The following is a 19,850-nucleotide window of genomic DNA, read 5'->3' as shown; positions in this document are numbered from 1 at the left end:
GAGATATAAGTTCTAAGGTCTCAGTGTAGTTACAACGGCTACCCCACCCTTCGAACCGAAACGCATTACTGCTTCACGGCGAAAATAGGCGGGGTGGTGGTACCTACCCGTGCGGACTCACAAGAGGTTCTACCACCAGTGATTACGCAAATTATAATTTTACGGGTTTTTGATTTTTTATTACACGATGTTACTCCTTCACCGTGGAAGTCAATCGTGAACATTTGTTGAGTACGTATTTCATTAGAAAAATTGGTACCCGCCTGCGGGATTCGAACACCGGTGCATCGCTTCATACGAATGCACCGGACGTCTTATCCTTTAGGCCACGACGACTTCAAATTCTATTTATTATACTTCTATCATAGATTTCGCCAAGAATACACTTTAGACAAATAATATTAATCAGTTCTTAATGTGACCACAGACTATAAACAATAAGAAAAGTTTGACAATATACAAAGAGTATATGCGTGCGTGTGTCAAATACATAATAGTAGTGTGCGTAATGTTTTTTTTAAATTGATTTAATGTATTTTTTATGCATAATTAAAAAAAAAAAATTAACATACTGCACTCGCTTCTCTATATTCTCTACAAATGTGGGAAATTTCATGCTCCTCCGCGCAATTTTCATAAAAAGGGGTACAAAGTTTTAGTTTCCCGTATTAATATATAGATTCCTAGTTACGAGACAAATATATATGTACATAGAAACACCATGAAAATTACATTATGAATAACGGTAGTTATAAGGACTTTTTTTATTGCTTAAATGGGTGGGAAAGCTCACAGACACAACCTGACGCTAAGTGGTTACCGGAGCCCATAGACAACTATAACTTAAATGCCACCCCCACCTCGAGACATGAGTTCTAAGGTCTCAGTTATAAGGTATAAAGTTCTTATAATATTATGAAATTTTATTATTACGTAACACATTAACCGTGCAGAATCTTTAAGCAAAGTTCGGATCGAGTTTCTTCAACATTTTCGTATGCGCTGCGGTCTTAATCGAGATGACGACGCCGATACACGAAATGTAAACATGACAACGCCGCTCCCGATACTTGCCGATGCACAGATATATTGTCGTATATTAAAAATAAAGCATTCCCTAAATCATATTGAATGTCGACTGGAAATTTAATAGACAATTTGCGGAATAATAAATAGGACAAAAAGTGTTAGCGTAATTATTGTAAGATAAAATACAACTTTCTTGCGTGTATGGTTTTATGTAGTTCACAAATTTTCGACTGAAACATAGAGCTAAATGGACGCATTTTGATTACGTAAATATTAACTAGACGATGACGATGATATTTTTTGATAACGCCATCTTGTTGTGTCTTTAAAGCGGTTAGTTGCCCTCAATTAAGAAAAATAGTATTATTATTCGCCAATAGATGTCGGGAAGAGTTGATTATTGAAAACACGAATAAAACAACATTTTCTGAAAATATATCGTAGCTAGATCGATTTATCGCCCCCGAAATCCCCTATCCCGTATACTAAATTTTATGAAAATTGTTGGAGCCGTTTCCGAGATTCAGATTACATACATAATTTATATATTAATATACAAGAATTGCTCGTTTAAAGGTATAAGATTACGAGACCGTATTACTGCACTCTTTGGATAGACGAGTTTACGTTCCACCTGATGATAAGCAGTCGCCATAGACCTTAAACGTCACAACATGACGAGTAACCGCTAATATAAAACTTTAAAGGTAACTGGAAAAATGGTTGAGGCCTCAATTTTATATTGGATCACCCAAAACAAAAATGATCAAGATTTTTCCTGGTGATGGTGCTACTTTTGGAGTCCGCACGGGTAGGTACCATCGCTTTGTCTATTTCTGCGGTGAAGCAGTAGTGCGTTTCGGTTTGAAGGGTGGGGCAGCCGTTGTACTGTGGAACCGAGACTTGGAACTCATGTCTCAAGGTTAGGGATCATGTCGACATTGTTGATGTTGATGGGCTCCAGTTACCACTTAACAATAGGTGGGCCATGAGTTCATCTAAGCAATAAAAAAGTATGCTGGTATTTAACAAGCCCGTTCGGGCTCACATTACGTGTACCACCCGTAATCTAGAGGGTTTCTATATTATGCTGGTTAGATTTTTACATTAAGTTATTATTTCATGGTGGAAGTTTCATTAGGAAAGTTGCTACATGCTCTTGAGATTATGGCATAATAATATGATCTAAATATCACAAGCAATAAACTGATGTAGAGCCGTTAAAAATGATATCATTAAATCTGAAGTCTCATCAAAATTGTACTAATTCCAAAAATTCGCGTCTACTTTGTGCCAATAAACTGAGCAGGCTGCAAGAAGATTGAGCTTATGCCCCAATTGAATGAGAAACACTCAAACCTTGGCGAAATGTCGTAAATTTCAAAATTTATTAAGACATTTTTTCTGAAAGCAAGTGTAATATTAAAACTGCAATGCATTTAGTGCTTTACAGTAGGAAAATAAAATCTACATTTGAAACCGTCGCTTTTTAATTAAATAAATTTACCTGGTCAAATCACACTGGATTTGTAGTGCCAAACATAAGCATGTCTTGGTATTTCTGAGATAGGTTTCCGACCAGCCTCCAACGCTGCTGCCTTCATCGAACGTAAGTACTACGTGTATAAAAAGATACGTACTTGATGCTGCGGTGGCTGTGATCCATGAGGTGGCATATGCGGTGGATGTTGCGAGTCTTGGGTTGGGGACATCGCACCTGGTGCACTCGAGGCCCCAGGACTGGGCGCGCCCGGTGGCTGGGATTGAGGTTGCGGGGAGCCGCCCCGTTCATATCCCTGGTAAACGGCAATCTCATTTATATACATATAATTTTAACAAAGTACAAATATCTATGTTATTATATAGAGCAGGGGTAGCCAAATTGATTGACCAAGATCAACGGCTTACTGACGAAACTGTATACGATCTATCAATGTAATTTCTTGAAATTTAATGAAACAATGCAGCTCAGTATACAAATAAGTAGTATATTTTCTTTTATTAAAAATATTACATAAAACTGAAATTATATAATAAAAGAGAACTATTGTGTGGAAGAGAGTATAAATAATAGGACTTAATGTTCATTAACAAATAAACAAGATGAAAATGATGCGTGCAGCAAATGGTGATTACGTTGCACATTCTGTTCTATGTATTTATATTTTTTTGTCTTGCCACGATCGACTGAACTAATAGCCACGATCGACAGGTCGATCGCGATCTACCGGTTGGCCACCCCTGATATAGAGGGACTGAAGTCAGAGGAATAAGCAAACAATCATTTCAAATTAATTGTTTGCCACAAAGTTAACTCTACAATATATTATAATTTCTTAGCTTGTTACTTGTCAACTATACATTTTTAGTGGATATCTTTTCAATTTATATGAAGCTTCATATGAAAATTATATTAAAGATTTTATTTCTGGGTATTTATAAAACACTATAATAGTTTTTGCCCAAACACCGATATTCGACAATAATCAGAGACTACTTCTAATTTAAACTGATTTATTACTTTTAATACACTTATCTTGTTGATGTTTAAAGAAAAGACCTACATTTTAGGAAAAAGAACTTGATAATACAAGTGACAGTTAAGAAAAGAAAATAGTATTCGACTGTTTTGTTTGCCTATCCCTATATGAATAAAGATTTTATTATTTTTTGGCAATGCATATTTATAAATACATCGTAAAGTTTAGATTGATCACGAAATCATCATCATAATTCAGATAGAACGTGCGACAATCCTATTTTACGACATTGTTTTCACTTAATTAATTCAATTCGATCAACAAAAAAACAAACTAGTATCCAAGTTCCTTTGTTTATAATTGATGAGAGAATGTTAAGTAGTTAACTCTTGTTTTCATGTTATTTTCAAATATACTTTTTTTGTCGTACTTTTTTAACATTTAAATTTAGCGTATTTTTCCGCTGTTTGTAAAATTGCTGTAACATGTCATAGTTTGTTATAAGAGATTGCTGTACATGCCTGTAACTGGCTTACATACCAGTACTTAATTATATACATGTTAATTTTAAGCTTGAATGTTTTGTGTGTATTGCTGTTGGTGTGTCTAAATAAATAAATAAATAAACATATATTTTATGAAATAGATGCTGATTGCCATGATTGACATGATTGCTTCTTCTCAGCACTGATAAAATTATCTATTTTTAAGAAACACTACTATTTTTAATCGCCCTAAGCATCACAACTGACATTAAACCAAACTATTATGATGATTGCATCAAATATCACTTTTGAATATGTCAAATACATTTAATATTTATTTGCATAAAGTAAAATTACTTTATAATTAGGATCAACATAAGCCCGTGGCACTAAGCTATTTTGAATTTGAGGCAGTCAGGTAAGTCAGGTCAGGCAAGTCGGTACTTTCTTTGTGTCCTGAAGCTGATTTTTGTAGCAATAGATATTGTTTAGACCAAGTATTGTGCGACAACATTGAAATTATGGCGGTCATCATAGAACACAAGGTACCATCCACTTTCGGTGCTTTTAGGCCCTTCAAACACCGATCAACGTCCTCGTCGAACTTTTCGTCGTAATTGACGAGTGAGCTAACCTATAGACACAATCCACTGAGTTTCTCGTCGGATCTTCTCAGTGGGTCGCGATTCCGATCCGGGGGTAGATTCTGCGAAGCATTGCTCTTGTCAGGGCTAATTTTAGCAAATTCTCTGAAGTTGAGCCCGTGAGCTTACCTAGCGGTCCGGGCGTACTTGGTATAGCCTCCTTACCAAGGAATCGGGAGGGAAAATTAACAACGACAGCTTACGGCATTTTCAAGATAAAAGACAATTTCCGCCCAACAACATTGGGAACGTCAATCTACCAAACAATTTTATCAGGTCGGTGGAAAAATTTCCCTTTGCCGTAGCAATACCAAAAAAGCATTCACTAATATATAACCTTTACATAAATACATTTCATCGTAAACGTATTTAATGTATGGATCTGCATATATCATCATATCTATGACAAGAATCGAAACAAAATTCACCTAAACCTTTCTATTAATCTTAGTTCTCAAGTGAGCAATAAGTTCGTACTCAAACATCTTCAGAAATGCTGAATAATGCTTAAATTCTTAGAACATTCTATTTAATCTAAACGAAGTAGGTAACGTTCATAAAACACTCTTAAAGAACTTCATAAATTATAAAAAAATCATATACGGGATATTCGTGTGATTGTTCAACAACAAACTGAAGATGCCACAAATACTGTTGTATGAATATATAATAATGTAAGCTATTGACAGGTACAATTAAAATTCCTCTATTTGCAACAGAAACATATCTGGCATTGCACGGGTAATATCTATAAGGCGAAAGCAGTGAAGGAATTAAATCGAAGAAATCATTTTCGAATAAAAATTACCATATCCTGTATTTTAAACGTGATTTAGTATATGCAGCTTATCAGGTACGTATTGATTTAATTACTTAATCGATAACTTAAACATGAATGTAATGGTAAAATCAAAAAAACTATTTAAGTAGTACAAATTATTGAAGAGATTTTATTTTATTGAACATCATTTAAAGCATTGACACAGTTTATGCTTAGTTTTTTCAAAGGAAGCTTCTCAATCGGTAGCGTACAACCTGGACATGTTAGTTATGAAGAACCACAAAGTCACATTTTGTGAAAAACTTATCAAACCATCGGTCGTGGTGACAAAGATACGTTTTTTTTTTAAGGTGGTCATATCTCTTAACAACACCGTATACTAATACTGAAGAGCGACCAACGTAGCTGAGTACAAGTTCATAAAGCTCAATCCACACAAGTTTCGCTGGAAATAACCTTTTCTCACTTCTTCAGAACTAAAAAGTGACGGTCGTTTACTCGTTCTTAATCAACTTTTTTTTTGTTACTTAGATGGGTGGACGAGCTCATGGCCTACCTGATGTTAACTGGTTACCGGAGCCCATAGACATCTAGAACGAAAATGCGCCACTCACCTTGAGATATGAGTCCTAAAGGTTTCAACTTTTAACAGTATATTCTAATTCATATAAGTATTCATGGTTATTTTAGTTAGATGCCGCGGTAAATTGTTTTTGGTGTATACAATTTTCATGAATTATAATGTATTTCATTTTAAACTATTTACGATATTAACAAGAGTGCTAATCTTGATACCGTCGCGTCGGGCCAAACATTTAAGTTGATAATAAATACTTTTTTTCCTTTTTTTTTGTTCCTACCTAAGCTGAGAGCTTTGAGAGGCTATTTCAGCGTAACCTTAATGAGTAGGTGAGCTCACGGGGCTCAAACCTGACGACGATGCTAACTCTAGCTCTTGCTAGAGTTAGCAAGAGCTACTAGAGTTCTATCTACCACCGGATCGGAAACGCGACCCACTGAGAAGATCCGGCGAGAAACTCAGTGGGCTAACTTTCCGGTATTTGTTAGCCACTCACTCCACATCTGTAGCTCCTGTGTAGCTAAGAGCCACAGTGCTGACCAGACAAAAATGGTTTGAACGATGATTTTCAGCCGAACCGAGACAAATTCAAACGACAGATCCCTACTGAAAGCCCTTTGCATAATACCGTTTAGATTTATTTGACCCATTTTGTAGGATGGTAAGCTGTGGACAATTCAGACCTTCTTAAACTATAAGTAGTTGGGTAGATGCCTAGATTTCAAAGGGTATTTTTGGATGTAGTCTTTGAATATTAACATGTTACAAAAATTCCGTATTTATTTTATTGTGCCTATAAAACAAGTTCAGAATAAAATTTTATACTTTGCAACTATAATTAAATCGAAAGATGATTCGCATGTTACACATAAAAATTAAACATTAATATTATTGATTACACTTGAGGGTTTAACGTCGTTTTTTATTATTAAACAAACTTCTAGGCTCAATATTTCATTTAACAATTGCTGTTTCAGAGATGACCAACAACATTACGAATTAATCAAACGATGGACTATGCAAGACCCACAAAGAAATTAGATTCGTTTGGAAAACGCGTTTCCAGTACAAGTGTTCCTTCGCTTGTTTGATTGCCCAAAAATTAATGTTGTTTAACTGGACGAATGATTAGGTAACAGTGACGTTGAGCACAATTAAGCTATGATTTTAAAAGAAGAAAAATAACTATAGCTACATGTGCAAAAGATTTTCGATGGAAATTTCAGGCAATTCCTGCGTGTAAAACTTCGTGTATCAATAATGTCTGATTTGCCCTTAGCCTGCTAGAAGGGTCCTATGAAAATTTTAATAACCATTCATCATCGCGTGATCTCCTAAAAATAGAAATCGATGATATTACGAGAACGAAACAAGCTTTAAACACATATTCGTCTTCTCGCATTAAAACTGTATAATCTCAAAACTTAGTAATTTTACAGGAGAATGTTTTTAAGGTTTAACATGTGATATTTTTAATATTAATCGTCTTTGCAACATTATTTTTTTTATTTTTTACCAATTACATTATCTGTATCTGTATCTTTTAAAGTAAAATAAAATTATGTATTAATTTTGTTAATAGTAATCAAAACATAGGTAAACTAAAAAAAACTAAAACTAAACTACGCTCTTTTTTGACCAGTATTTTTCTCAAAAATACTGGTGATACAAAATGATTCCGCATATTAACTCAATTTCGAATATTTTTGGAAATTGTGCACTTTTAATGCGAAAAGACGATATATAAACCAAAGGATTCGAGAACTAGACAAGCGAGAATTGATCGTGAAGTTAACGGTACCGTTATACATAGATAGATAGCACATTAAACAATCGAGCACGTGCAGAAGCAGGTCGGCGGCCAAACCCGGCCTTGACCGTGCATCCATTATGCACACCCGTTTACTTGCAATCGAGTGCACTGCAACACACATGCACAAGATGTCTATTGCCAACTAAATGAAAGTTTTTACTTTAATGAAACAAACGGAATGACTACGAGCTGCGCCGTTAGTGATTATTCTGTCAGTTAACTTTTAAAGTGGCATATTCTGGTTTGACTATGAACGAACTATTTAAGCATCAATTAAATAACTAAGGTACAATACAGGGGAAACTTAATTAGGGTATTTCATAAAATTTAGTAGTTACACAATTCGTATGATTCGTAACGCAGTACATGAATAGATAGATATAGCTCTTCTTTTTCTCCATCTTATCCCACTAGGTGATGTCGGCACAGCTAATTTTTCTTTTCCATTCTCTTCTATCAGCCGTCATCTCAACACTCACTCCTCTCTCTCCATATCGTCATTCACACACTCCATCCATGTCTTCTTCGGTCGACCTCTTCCCCCTTCTATCTTGCACTACCATTTCCATACATCTCCTAGTCACATGCATCTTCTCTCTTCGCATCACATGTCCACACCACGCTAACCGTCCGCTCTTTAATTTGTTGATTACCGGGGCTATTTCCACACTTCCTCTGATATATAAATAGATGCAACTGTAGTTTCCTTTAAAGTTGTCTCACCGAAGTAATCTTGCCCTTTTGAGCCTTAAGCGGCATTGCAAACAAACTTTGCCTAGCAGCAGATTTTAACGAGAAGCCCGGTCAATCTATTCGAGAGTGATTAAATATTTGCTTATAGCTTGGCTGTTCACATCAAATTGATGCCGTCCTCGGCACAGGCCAGCGTCACCGATTTTGCAGTAATAAACCAAGTAAATATATTTTCTGATCGCTAATTCGATTAGTGCGTAGCTTTTGCTATCACAACATTACAGAAATTCGGCAAAAACCTGTCTTTCAATATATAAAATATAAATATAATATAACCAACATATAAAAATTGCGAAGAATGAGTTTCTGACCGTCGACTTACCAAACATACTCACTCGGTGGAAGCTCTTCATCATCATAGTTATAACTTTAAAAAAAACATGTTAAGATTGTTAATTTCTTTGACTAATTTAGGCAGACCAGTCCACGCTCAATGTAATGCGGTTACCCGGGACCTTAGACCAATACGTGAGCACTACTGATGCATGTAGATGGGGCATCTCAAGACATAGCATTCACGTCTCGATAGCATTGAAACGGCTGCCCCGCCATTCAAATTTGAACGCATTCATTGAAATTTAAGAACTCATTATATTCACTCAAGACAATTTACATAATATTAAACCACTGTAGGCTAATGATGATTGAATTATATCATTAGTTTATCGGTTCAAGGCCTGCTCGCTAAGTTTTTTATTGATAAGGAAACAATAACAATAGAAATGGCGGTAAAACTTCAAAGTATTCTATTTTCGATCTTGTTTTCTTATTTTCAACTAGCGACCCGCACTCGCTTCGCTTCGGAAACTGTAATTTATTATTGATTTCTCCACTATTTAATGCATGTTATTATACATGTAAACCTTCCTTTTCAATCACTTTATCTATTATAAAAAACCGCATCAAAATCCGTTGCGTAGTTTTAAAGATTTAAGCATACATAGGGATATAGGGACAGAGAAAGCGACTTTGTTTTATACTATATGTAGTGATACGTAATTGATTCAAAAGTTTATTAATCACATAACAAAAATCTGGTTATAGCAGTAAGTAATAATATTAAAAAGGGAACTAGCTATTCTAATCAGCTTAAGAGTGATGACGGCTTAATGGGCTCCGACTAAAGGGTCGACTTTAGAGCCTGGCTGTCGTAATTGGATATGTTGCGCCTCATTTGCCGAAGCCGAAACCTATTCAATACCTGGCGATACGCGATGGGATATCGTTTATCGTTAGCGTTAACGCCAAACGGTATTTAACATCAAAAGCGATACAACTTTTTTCAAAGCGATAAGATTTGTGTATGTGCATTACTATATAATTCTCATGTTGCATTTGTTATTTTAACTGTTCTACAGATACTCATCACTTTTAATTATTATTATCATAATCCTCTCGCAGGTCTGCTGGAAGAGATTACTTAAAGAAATAAGCAGTGCTTTTGTACATAATTTTCCTATTACTCTGTACTATGTCTTCTTTTTTGTGTGTACATAAATAAAATAAATAAATAATAATAGATTTTATTAAGTTCGTATTTAAAACAGATTTTACACGAATTAAACACAATAACACAACGAAGTCAAGAGAGCAACATAAAGAATTATATTCAAACGACTTTCTCTGAATAGCAATTATACGTTCAAAGTTTGTGGAACAGGATTGCCATGAAATCGAGACGAATGCCTCGCAGCTCAGTTTAGTTGAGTTTTAGTCGAACATTCACACCGACCGACAACCAATCCATCAAAGGAAGGAGACCGAATCGGGTGTGGGGGTATGACACCCTCGTGCCCACATAAATATTGCGGGTAGGTGAGTACAAACCCTTTGACCGAGTTCTGTTTACTTTCGTTTTCGCTCAGCTGACGGGGCCGCCGCACTACTCAACCTCCCTCCAACCCCTCCACTATTATTATGATAATTAGAGACGTTTCCCGGCCTGATACAACATCGTAGTCAAGTTGGAAATAATTGCTATTGTGTTTGATTAATGTTTAACGAAGTTAATTTACAAGTCATTCATTGCGTTGAAGGATATTATTGTGATGAAGAAAGTTTACATCGTTAACAGTGTGCGAAAGAGCTTTGAAAGAACACAAGGTTGCAACGAGTGCGGCAGACAGGGTGTAGACGTGCATTATTAGGTGGGTGTCGGAACACCCGCGGGAGCCCTGTGGGGTGGTGGGGTGCGAGTACGTCATCACCTGAGGTGCGCCCTTGAAATCGTAGTAGCATTCATTGCACCCGCGTCGTATCTCAGAGCAACACTGCACGTATCTTTAACGGCTCACGACGTTTTACATCCAAAACATTAGAAATTCTTCAAACGTTGATGCGTACTGTTGAATCCTTTCAGAATAATTATCACATACATATTTTTACTCAGGGGTCAAATATCGATTTATGTCCACCGGTGATAGCTTAACATCCGGTGGGCCGTGAGACAGTTTACTCGTTTACATCTTCAACAACATCTAAGTTATTGCTTAAACACATGTTACCGAATGACTACGCAGCACACAGGATTATCTTTCAAACATTGACGAACGAAAAGCATCCTAATATTGTTATGTATAATATTTATTATTAAAATCTCGGTCATTTTTAACTTTGACAAGATAAACGTGAATCGATGCTTTGTGTATATCATCGATACCAATCAAAGAGCAATGAGTTGAAGGCGATATGTCAATTTTTTCATTATTATTATTAAAATTAAATATCGTTGGGTTATTGTTTTTTGTGTCATTTTAATTTATTTATAAGATATACATTATTATAGCTGACGAAGAGATAAAAAAATCACGATTTAGCGCATTACGGTACAACATGGTTTTTGTGCGTTACGCATTATCTGTTCAAAACAAATTATTTTATTACTTATCTGCTATATATTATCATCTTCCGTCGAGAGTAAATGATTTCAAGTTAATTAGTTGTTTGTGCGCTTAAAATAAAGAAAAAATGTACAATTTCGTAATATAATTGTACACTATGCTGGTACAAACAAATCTAGAATAATACTTGCTATAGAAATATCCAGAGCACATACACCAGTTACTTCATTACGAGAAAAAAGTGCCATGGTTGTTACATTTTTTGTGAACATTGCAACAAGCAAAATTCATCACAGGTTTTTTTTTAAACGTTATTTTTCAAAAAAGTTTTTTATTATCTTGTTGAATAATTGAATAATAAATATTATAAAGAGGAAAGATTTGTTTGTTTGTTTGTTTCGAATAGGCTCCGAAACTACTGGACCGATTTGAAAAATTCTTTTTCCATTAGAAGCCGACATTGTCCCTGATGAACATAGGCTACTTTTTTTTTTTTTTTTTGTTTTACTGTTTCCGAAGCGAAGCGAGGGCGGGTCGCTAGTGTTGAATATATTTAATGAACGGTGATGATGAATTTTGATGAATAATTACCACAGATAGGAATACTATGTGGCTGGGATATTGTTGAATGTGACTTCCAAAATTGAATGTACCGTATTATAAGAGAGAAAACTCACTATGGCGGGAGAAAAGGTTATATTAAATTATATGTGAAAAGTAAAGCTTCACACGAACAAAAAAAAATCTGTGAATACTTATTTAGTATATTGCTAATTTATAAAAAGGCAGCAAAATTATTTTCATTTTCTAATGCATTAAATCAACGCAATTATATCGCGGCCACGGCATGGACAAACTGGCCGTGGTTTGTTTCACAATGACCTTGTTCTTCTACGAATCGTTTCTTAATAACGATTTCTACACGAGCTCACACCAAGAGCCCTGCCTGCCTGCTTAAAGCGTACCTCGGTCTTCGTTGCACAACGACTGGCTTACGTCAGCGGGCGCGCACAGCGGCTTACGTCATTCGAGCGTATCTCGAACCTTCTAAGCTAAGTTAGAACGTGCGTCTATTGCTTTTAGAGCGGTGTTCCCTTGAGGAGGGCTTAAGTATGACAGAACGTTTATGTTCACGTGAGTAGACGAGGCTCCAGCGCGACGCCGCCGGCTCAACGATTCTAAGAAACATTCTAGGCGAGAAGTTCTAGTTTCGGACTTAAAATTTAAATCGTATCATGTAACATTTTCTTTGTCATCATTCAAACGTTTACATATTACCTACATAGTTTTATAAAAAGTAAGAAGACCGTATTGATAATGATTCAAACTTTTAAACTAAATCTTTTATGCAATTAACTTTATAATGAACTTGTAGGCTATACGAAAATTAAATAAAAAAGTAGGCGCGTTTTTTTTAAAATCTAACCACAGTCCAGTGTTGAACAAGCGACATTGTTAATAATACATTACAAGCACGCATGGTACGGTTTTTTCACAGAATAGGTAATAAATTATTGTCCTAAATACTTTTCCTTTTTTTTATTGCTTCGACGGGTTAACGAACTCATATCCCACCTGGTGCTGAGTGGTTATCGGAACTCACGGCACGACACGAGAACCCTTTCATCATTGCCGCCGGTAACTACATTCCCGATCCTGCGAACCGAATGGTAAACAGTCGACGTCGCCCAAAACACGTCATCTCGGATCCTCCCGATCCACTAACGGTGCTTTTAGGTACCTCAAGCACCGGTCACCGTTCTCGTCGAACCTGTCGCTTGCGACGAAGGGCTCGACGAGTAAATTAACCCTCAGACACAGCCCACTGAGTTTCTCGCCGGATCTTCCCAGTGGGTCGCGTTTCCGATCCGGTGGTAGATTCTGCGAAGCACGGCTCTTGCTAGGGTTCGTGTTAGCAACTTCGTCAGGTTTGAGCCCCGTGAGCTCACCTACTAGTTAAGGTTATGCTGGAATAGCCTCTCAAGGCTACCAGCTTAGGTAGGAAAAAAAAGTTGCCGTTCGGTTAGTCCCAAGGACCTGAATTTTAAAACTTAATCGAAAATATACTAAACGAGTCAATTCTGACCCAACATTCATGAAATGCATTGTTACTGGTAGCGAGACGTGGGTTTACGAGTTTGACATGCAAACTAGTCAACAAGCTTTGGAGTGGCGCTTTCCAATTGAAATGGAACCGAAAAAACAAAGTCGGTCAAAAGTCAAAGTCATGTTGACTGTTTTCTATGAATATCGCGGTGTTGTGCACTTGGAATTCTTGCTGGAAGGTCAAACGGGAACTAAATAACATTACTAGAGTGTTTTACGGCATTTAAAAGTGCAAATTCGACGTAATATTCCAGATTTGAGTTGAAAAAAAACCCATCGATTTTGCACCACGATAATTAATACGCCTTAACGCAAGGCCATAATTGAAGCCGTCAGCACAAAACTGCCCTAGCACACAATTTTTCATACTTGGGCTTATAAATTGCAATTTATTGATAACATAACTAGATGACCCGGCAGACTTCGTAGTGCCTCAATCGATAAATAAAAGACCAACCGAAAGTATTTAAAATAAACTTAAAACAAACAAAAGTAATCCGTCCAACGGGGGACACATCAAAGGAAAAACAAATTTGTTATTTTCATTTAATTCCGAGCATTTTCATGTTTATCTACGTTTTAAACCTTCTCTGGACTTCCACAAATAATTCAAGACTAAAATTAGCCAAATCGGTCCAGCCGTTCTCGAGTTATAGCGAGACTAACGAACAGCAATTCATTTTTATATAATATATAGAAGAAGAAGATAGAAGATAGATAAAAGATAAATTTTAATGGAAAACCGGCCTATCCCTAGTTTCACGCATAGGTAACAGATGGTTTTGTAAACATTATTTTAGCGAGTATTTTTTTTGCTTACAAAGCAGTGTTAAAGTAAATTCAAACCTCAATATCTCCATACTAATTATGATAAGCTTAGGCCACTTTTGCACTGACGGCCTCAATTAGTGAACGAATTTTTTATCAAAATCTCAAGTACCATCGAGCATCTACCTTATTCACCAGATATGACAACTCCAGCCGACTTTTTTCTTTTTCCGAAACTCAAATTACCGCTTCGTGGGATCCATTAGAAGACATAAAGGAAAATTCACGGTAAGAACTGAACTCAATTCCGGAAAAAACAATTAAAATGTTTTGTGATAAAAATACATTGGGACCAATACCTAACATTTTGTGTATTTTGGATTTATTTCTTCGCATAGAGTAGCTATGTATTATCTATTATAGCCATAAGGACAAAAAACTTAATATTTCTGTATAATATTCAAGTAGTCGCGGTTTAAAAGGATAAAATGTCTGATGCATTCGTATCGAGAGATGCTACTATGCCGGTGTGTATTGAAATCCAGCAGTCGCGTGTACCAATTATCGTAATAAATTACTTCTAAACAAATCAAATTCACAAATGACTTCCACGATGAAGGGATAACGTCGTGTAATAAAAATCAAACGCTCTAAAATATTAATTTGCGTGATTACTAAGGTAGACTGTCAGAGAATGCCTATGGCATTAAGTCCGCTTTTATACTGTCTAGTATATAAAGTTATAAATAAATAAATGAATAAATTACTGAAGAAACGGCGTCTTGTGAGCCCGCACGGGTAGCAACCACCAAGTCGCTCATTTCTGCCGTGAAACAGTAACGCGTTTGGGTTTGAAGGGTGGAGCAGTCGCACAGTGGGTCGATACTGTGATTTTAGTGACTTAGGGACCAACTTTATTTTTTTATAATTTTTTTTATGTAGATAGATAGAGCTCGTTAATCTCAATAATAATTGTTTTGGGCAAAAATTACAAAAACTTTATAGTTTGGTCAGAAAAATGTGTTTTGTGATTTTTTTGTATGGAGCGGGTCACATTAAATTAAATTCCTGCTAAGTACCGAGAGGTCCCGCTTTGAAACTATATTTTCCTTATACCTTGTCTAGTCTACTATCATTTGATGCTATGAACATGTGCATAAAGTTGCAACTCTGCCAAATAAATGGATCGAAAAAAATTAATAAATACATAGAATAAAAACCTTTATATTTTTTTTCGTAAATGCTTTTAAGTTAAATTTGATATGGATTAGTAAGTAAAAGCACGTAATGATACCCATAATTACATAATACCTAACAACAATACATTTAGTAGGTCTCTAATTAAGCAATCTCTCTAATTATTAAGATAGTTAACATTATTTAATGAGGATAATTAGTTAAGTAGCCATTACTGGGTAGTAGAAAATATAGTAAACATTTGTTTGTCTCTGGAAGTATAAAGTGACCATGTTTATTATATACTAACTAGTGTTCGTTTATTCGTACTACTACTAACATCTCGTGATTGTCGTTGTGATCTTGCTGTCTCCGTTATAATTGATAATTTTGTTAACAATTTAGGATTATTTATGATTTTAAGAGAGCAACTACAATCGCTGTCTGATAATAAAAAACTCTTTCAATTCCTACAAAATCAAATAAACGTGACCGAAGAGAAAAATGTTGAGCTCCAAAAATTCAGTACGCAATTTTGTTCAAATATAAGTGCAATATGGAAACGAAGTAGTCGCATGTTAGCACAGTTTATAAGAAAAAAATGTGATTGGTTAGAATGTGCAATAAACTGGCCCGAAGGAATGATACCTGAAGCTATCAACACTGCACATGAAAGGCTCGAGATTTCTAATACTGAAGATGTTGAAAATGTACCACCCTCAAATGTACTACAGAAGCCTCGACATCTATTTTTGCACCTCGAAAACCTTTTGAAGAATTGGGATCCAGGCAAAAACGAAGACGCATTGGCAGTATATAAACCTAAGAGAAGCAGCAAGTGAAAATGGGTCTGATTTATACCCTTCTTAATATAAAATTAAGCAAGAAAAGACCAAATGTTATCCAGGGAAAGACGAGGTAATTATTACTGAAGAAGGAGCTGCTATTAAAATGCAAGCCTTACTAAACTTGGCGCTATATAGGCTTTTAGATGTGATTACTTCGGATTTGGACTCTGCAAGAGAGCTACTGCTTATAAGCAAATAGGCTTTGATAGAGCCCCAGGTCAAAGTAATTATAAACAAAAAACTGAAACAGAGTTTGATGATTCATCTATTTTCATGGTCAGTCTAGTTCCTATAAGGCTTCAGAAATTTGATGGAACAATTGTTTGGGAAAACGACCTCATCAACTTTTTATTGCCGTCCAATAATGTTTAAATTTACAAAAGAAACGCAGTCAACAGTGACAATTATAAAAGCTAGCATAACAGAAGAAATAGAAAGACTTCAGCCATCAAAAATCAAACAAGTTGAAGTTAAGCATCAATTGCACATGATGATGATAGACGGCAAAATAACCTCATATTTTTCAGAAACATTTTCTGCTGTCTGTGATATTTGCAAAGCAAAACCGTCAGAGTTTTTTGGAGTGACTTGCTTATCAAAGAGAAAATAATGAAGAAATATTCCAATATGGAATGCCATCTTTACATGCCTGGATAAGATGCATGGAGTGCTTACTTCATATCGGTAAATATAATTTTATTACTTCACAATTTTTTCATCGTATGTAGTTTCCTGTGAGATTATTTTTTATATGACACTTTTTTGTTTGCGTCTTATCGTTTGGACTTCAAGAAATGGGGTTGCAAGGGGGGATGACAAAGAAAAAATATCAATCAGAAAGAGCGCTATACAGCAAGCGTTTAAAAAGGAATGCGGTTTACTTATAGATGTTGTCAAGCAAGGAGTAGGAACAACCAATGATGGCAATACTGCCAGAAGATTTTTCAGGGATGCAGAAGAAACAGCCCGCATAACAGGAATACGTAAAGATTTAATAGAGAGGCTTCACGTGATTCTTCACTCTGTTGCATCTGGAGAGCGCGTTTCCAAATTTTCGGATTTTTTTAGATATACTGCAGAATTGTATGTTAATGTATATCCCTGGTATTATATATGCCTTCCAGTATCCATAAATTGTTGGCACATGGCAGTGATATATAGTAATGAAGAACTTTGGTGCCATTCATATAGGTAAACTCTCGGAAGAGGCAGCGGAAGCTCGCAATAAAGATTTTCGGAAATATACAGAGAGATGTTATTCAAGAATGAGAAGTAGAAGGTCGACTAATGAGGATATTTTACACAATCTTCTTTCGTCTTCTGACCCAAAGATCGAAAGGTGAAACAAAATATATAATATTTAGACAGATTGCATAATTAGAGACCTACTAAATGTATTGTTGTTAGGTACTATGTAAATATGGGTATCATTACGTGCTTTTACTTACTAATCCATATCAAATTTAACTTAAAAGCACTTACGAAAAAAAAAAAAAAGGTTTTTATTCTATGTATTTATTAATTTTTTTCGATCCATTTATTTGGCAGAGTTGCAACTTTATGCACATGTTCATAGCATCAAATGATAGTAGACTAGACAAGGTATAAGGAAAATAAAGTTTCAAAGCAGGACCTCGCGGTACTTAGCAGGAATTTAATTTAATGTGACCCGCTCCATACAAAAAAATCACACAACACATTTTTCTGACCAAACTATAAAGTTTTTGTAATTTTTGCCCAAAACAATTATTATTGAGATTAACGAGCTCTATCTATCTACATAAAAAAAATTATAAAAAAACAAAGTTGGTCCCTAAGTCACTAAAATCATAGAATCGACCCACTGTGAGTCGTTTTACTATAAAACTGAGACTTAGAACTCAACATTTTAAGGTGGGTGGCCACATTTGCGTTGTTGATGTCTATGCCATAGACTCTCGCCCAAAACACGTCATTACGGATCCTGCCGATCCATTGACAGTGCTTTTAGGTACCACAAGCTCCCGGTCACCGTCTTCGTCGAACCCGTCGCTTGCGACGAAGGGCTCGACGAGCGAATTAACCCATAGACACAGCCCAGTGAGTTTCTCGCCGGATCTTCTCAGTGGGTCGCGTTTCCGATCCGCTGGTAGATTCTGCGAAGCACGGCTCTTGCTAGGGTTTGTGTTAGCCACGTCCACAGGTTTGAGCCCCGTGAGCTCACCTACTAGTTAAGGTTACGCTGAAATAGCCTCTCAAAGCTATTAGCTTAGGCAAGAAAAAAAAATAGACTATGGGCTCCGGTAACCGTTTATAAAATCTTCAATGTTTCGTATTGCGGTGAATGTATGTACATATATCCTGTAATCATTTCTACACACACACTACACGATTCAAGAACATAAAATATATAACATCTAAATTAAAACATAAATATTGTTTATTTTAACAAAATACTATGAGCTACGTATTTGCCTACAATCATTGTTTAATTTATTGTAACACATAAATTTATCCGCCTTATCTCAGTATCATCGGTTCCGATGTTCGTAGTCATCTATACAATACGTATAATATCTGGCATTGTAAACAGAGGGCATTGAACTCGGTTTGCATATCTCAGTATCTTGGTCATCAATCAGAATTAATCCGTATGTATAGTAACCATACAAATGTATAGACTATCCACGTTGCAATTAATGTGTATGTATATAGTGTTTATGTGTTGTTTACACATATTATCTATGACATACTAATGCAATAACGTAATGAGAATTGTGATATGCTGACGGTATATGTATCTAGTATTATGAGAAGCTTACGACTTAGTAAATTTTATATTGTGGACTAAATCAAGTATTAGATAAAACTACTTAGGTTGATATCATTGTATGTTAACTCATTATTACTTAACAATGGCTTTGTTGTGAATGTCTTTATTATCAACATTTGGTGTATTTTCCTGTTTTTCGCGAGTTTTAGACATAATTAAAAATATTTCTCGTTAACATTATGATATTGTGCTAATTAGCGTCTATTTTTAGGCGAATAACACTTCAGTCGTCTCCGACTACGAAAACTGTAAAAAAACGCGAGTTTAAACCGCAATCGCAGTTTTAATTATGTCAACATGTTCATTTAATTATTTCTTACGATTTTCAACAGTATAATACCGTTTGATTGAGAATCTCTTTTATGGGTAAAAATGACATAAAAAAAGAGAATTTAACTTACTTGATGTGACGAGAAGGGCGGTCGTGAATTCGGCGCTCCGGGCGGGCCAGGCGGCGGCGGATACCTTTGAGGGTAAGCACCTGGAGGGCCATAAGCCCCCGGGGGTTGTTGGGGTCCTCCTGGCGCTCCAGCGCCGTAAGGAGGTGCTACGTATCCCCGAGGTGGCTGTTGAAGAATAACAAAATTATTTCTAAGTTTTAACGGAGACAAAGAGATAAATCTATTATTTAGAATACCATAAAATTCTTTGACCCCTACCCTAAAAGTATCGAGACTAAAGGTATCTTATTGAATAGTGTCATTTGTATGAAGTTCTTTTTTTACATAATACGTT

At 35.8% G+C, this 19,850-nt stretch overlaps 1 protein-coding gene across 10 annotated transcripts in view; it reads right to left on the bottom strand.

Moving 5' to 3' along the window:
* The window catches only part of osa (trithorax group protein osa), a 113,987-nt gene that overhangs the window by 70,296 nt on the left and 23,841 nt on the right, over positions 1–19,850 (bottom strand). For all 10 annotated transcript variants that reach the window (XM_089728703.1, XM_089728711.1, XM_089728710.1 and 7 more), the window contains exons 2-3: positions 19,517–19,681; positions 2,670–2,825 (exon numbers count right to left, since the gene is read on the bottom strand). In XM_089728703.1, coding sequence (XP_089584829.1) covers positions 2,670–2,825; positions 19,517–19,681 — 321 coding nt within the window. The remainder of the gene's footprint in view (positions 1–2,669; positions 2,826–19,516; positions 19,682–19,850) is intronic.

The sequence above is a fragment of the Bombyx mandarina genome, chromosome 07 (genome assembly GCF_030267445.1).
Source record: "Bombyx mandarina strain Sakado chromosome 07, ASM3026744v2".
Classification (NCBI taxonomy): domain Eukaryota; kingdom Metazoa; phylum Arthropoda; class Insecta; order Lepidoptera; family Bombycidae; genus Bombyx; species Bombyx mandarina.
Note: the sequence above shows the minus strand (reverse complement) of the source record. Positions and strands in the feature narration are given on the sequence as shown.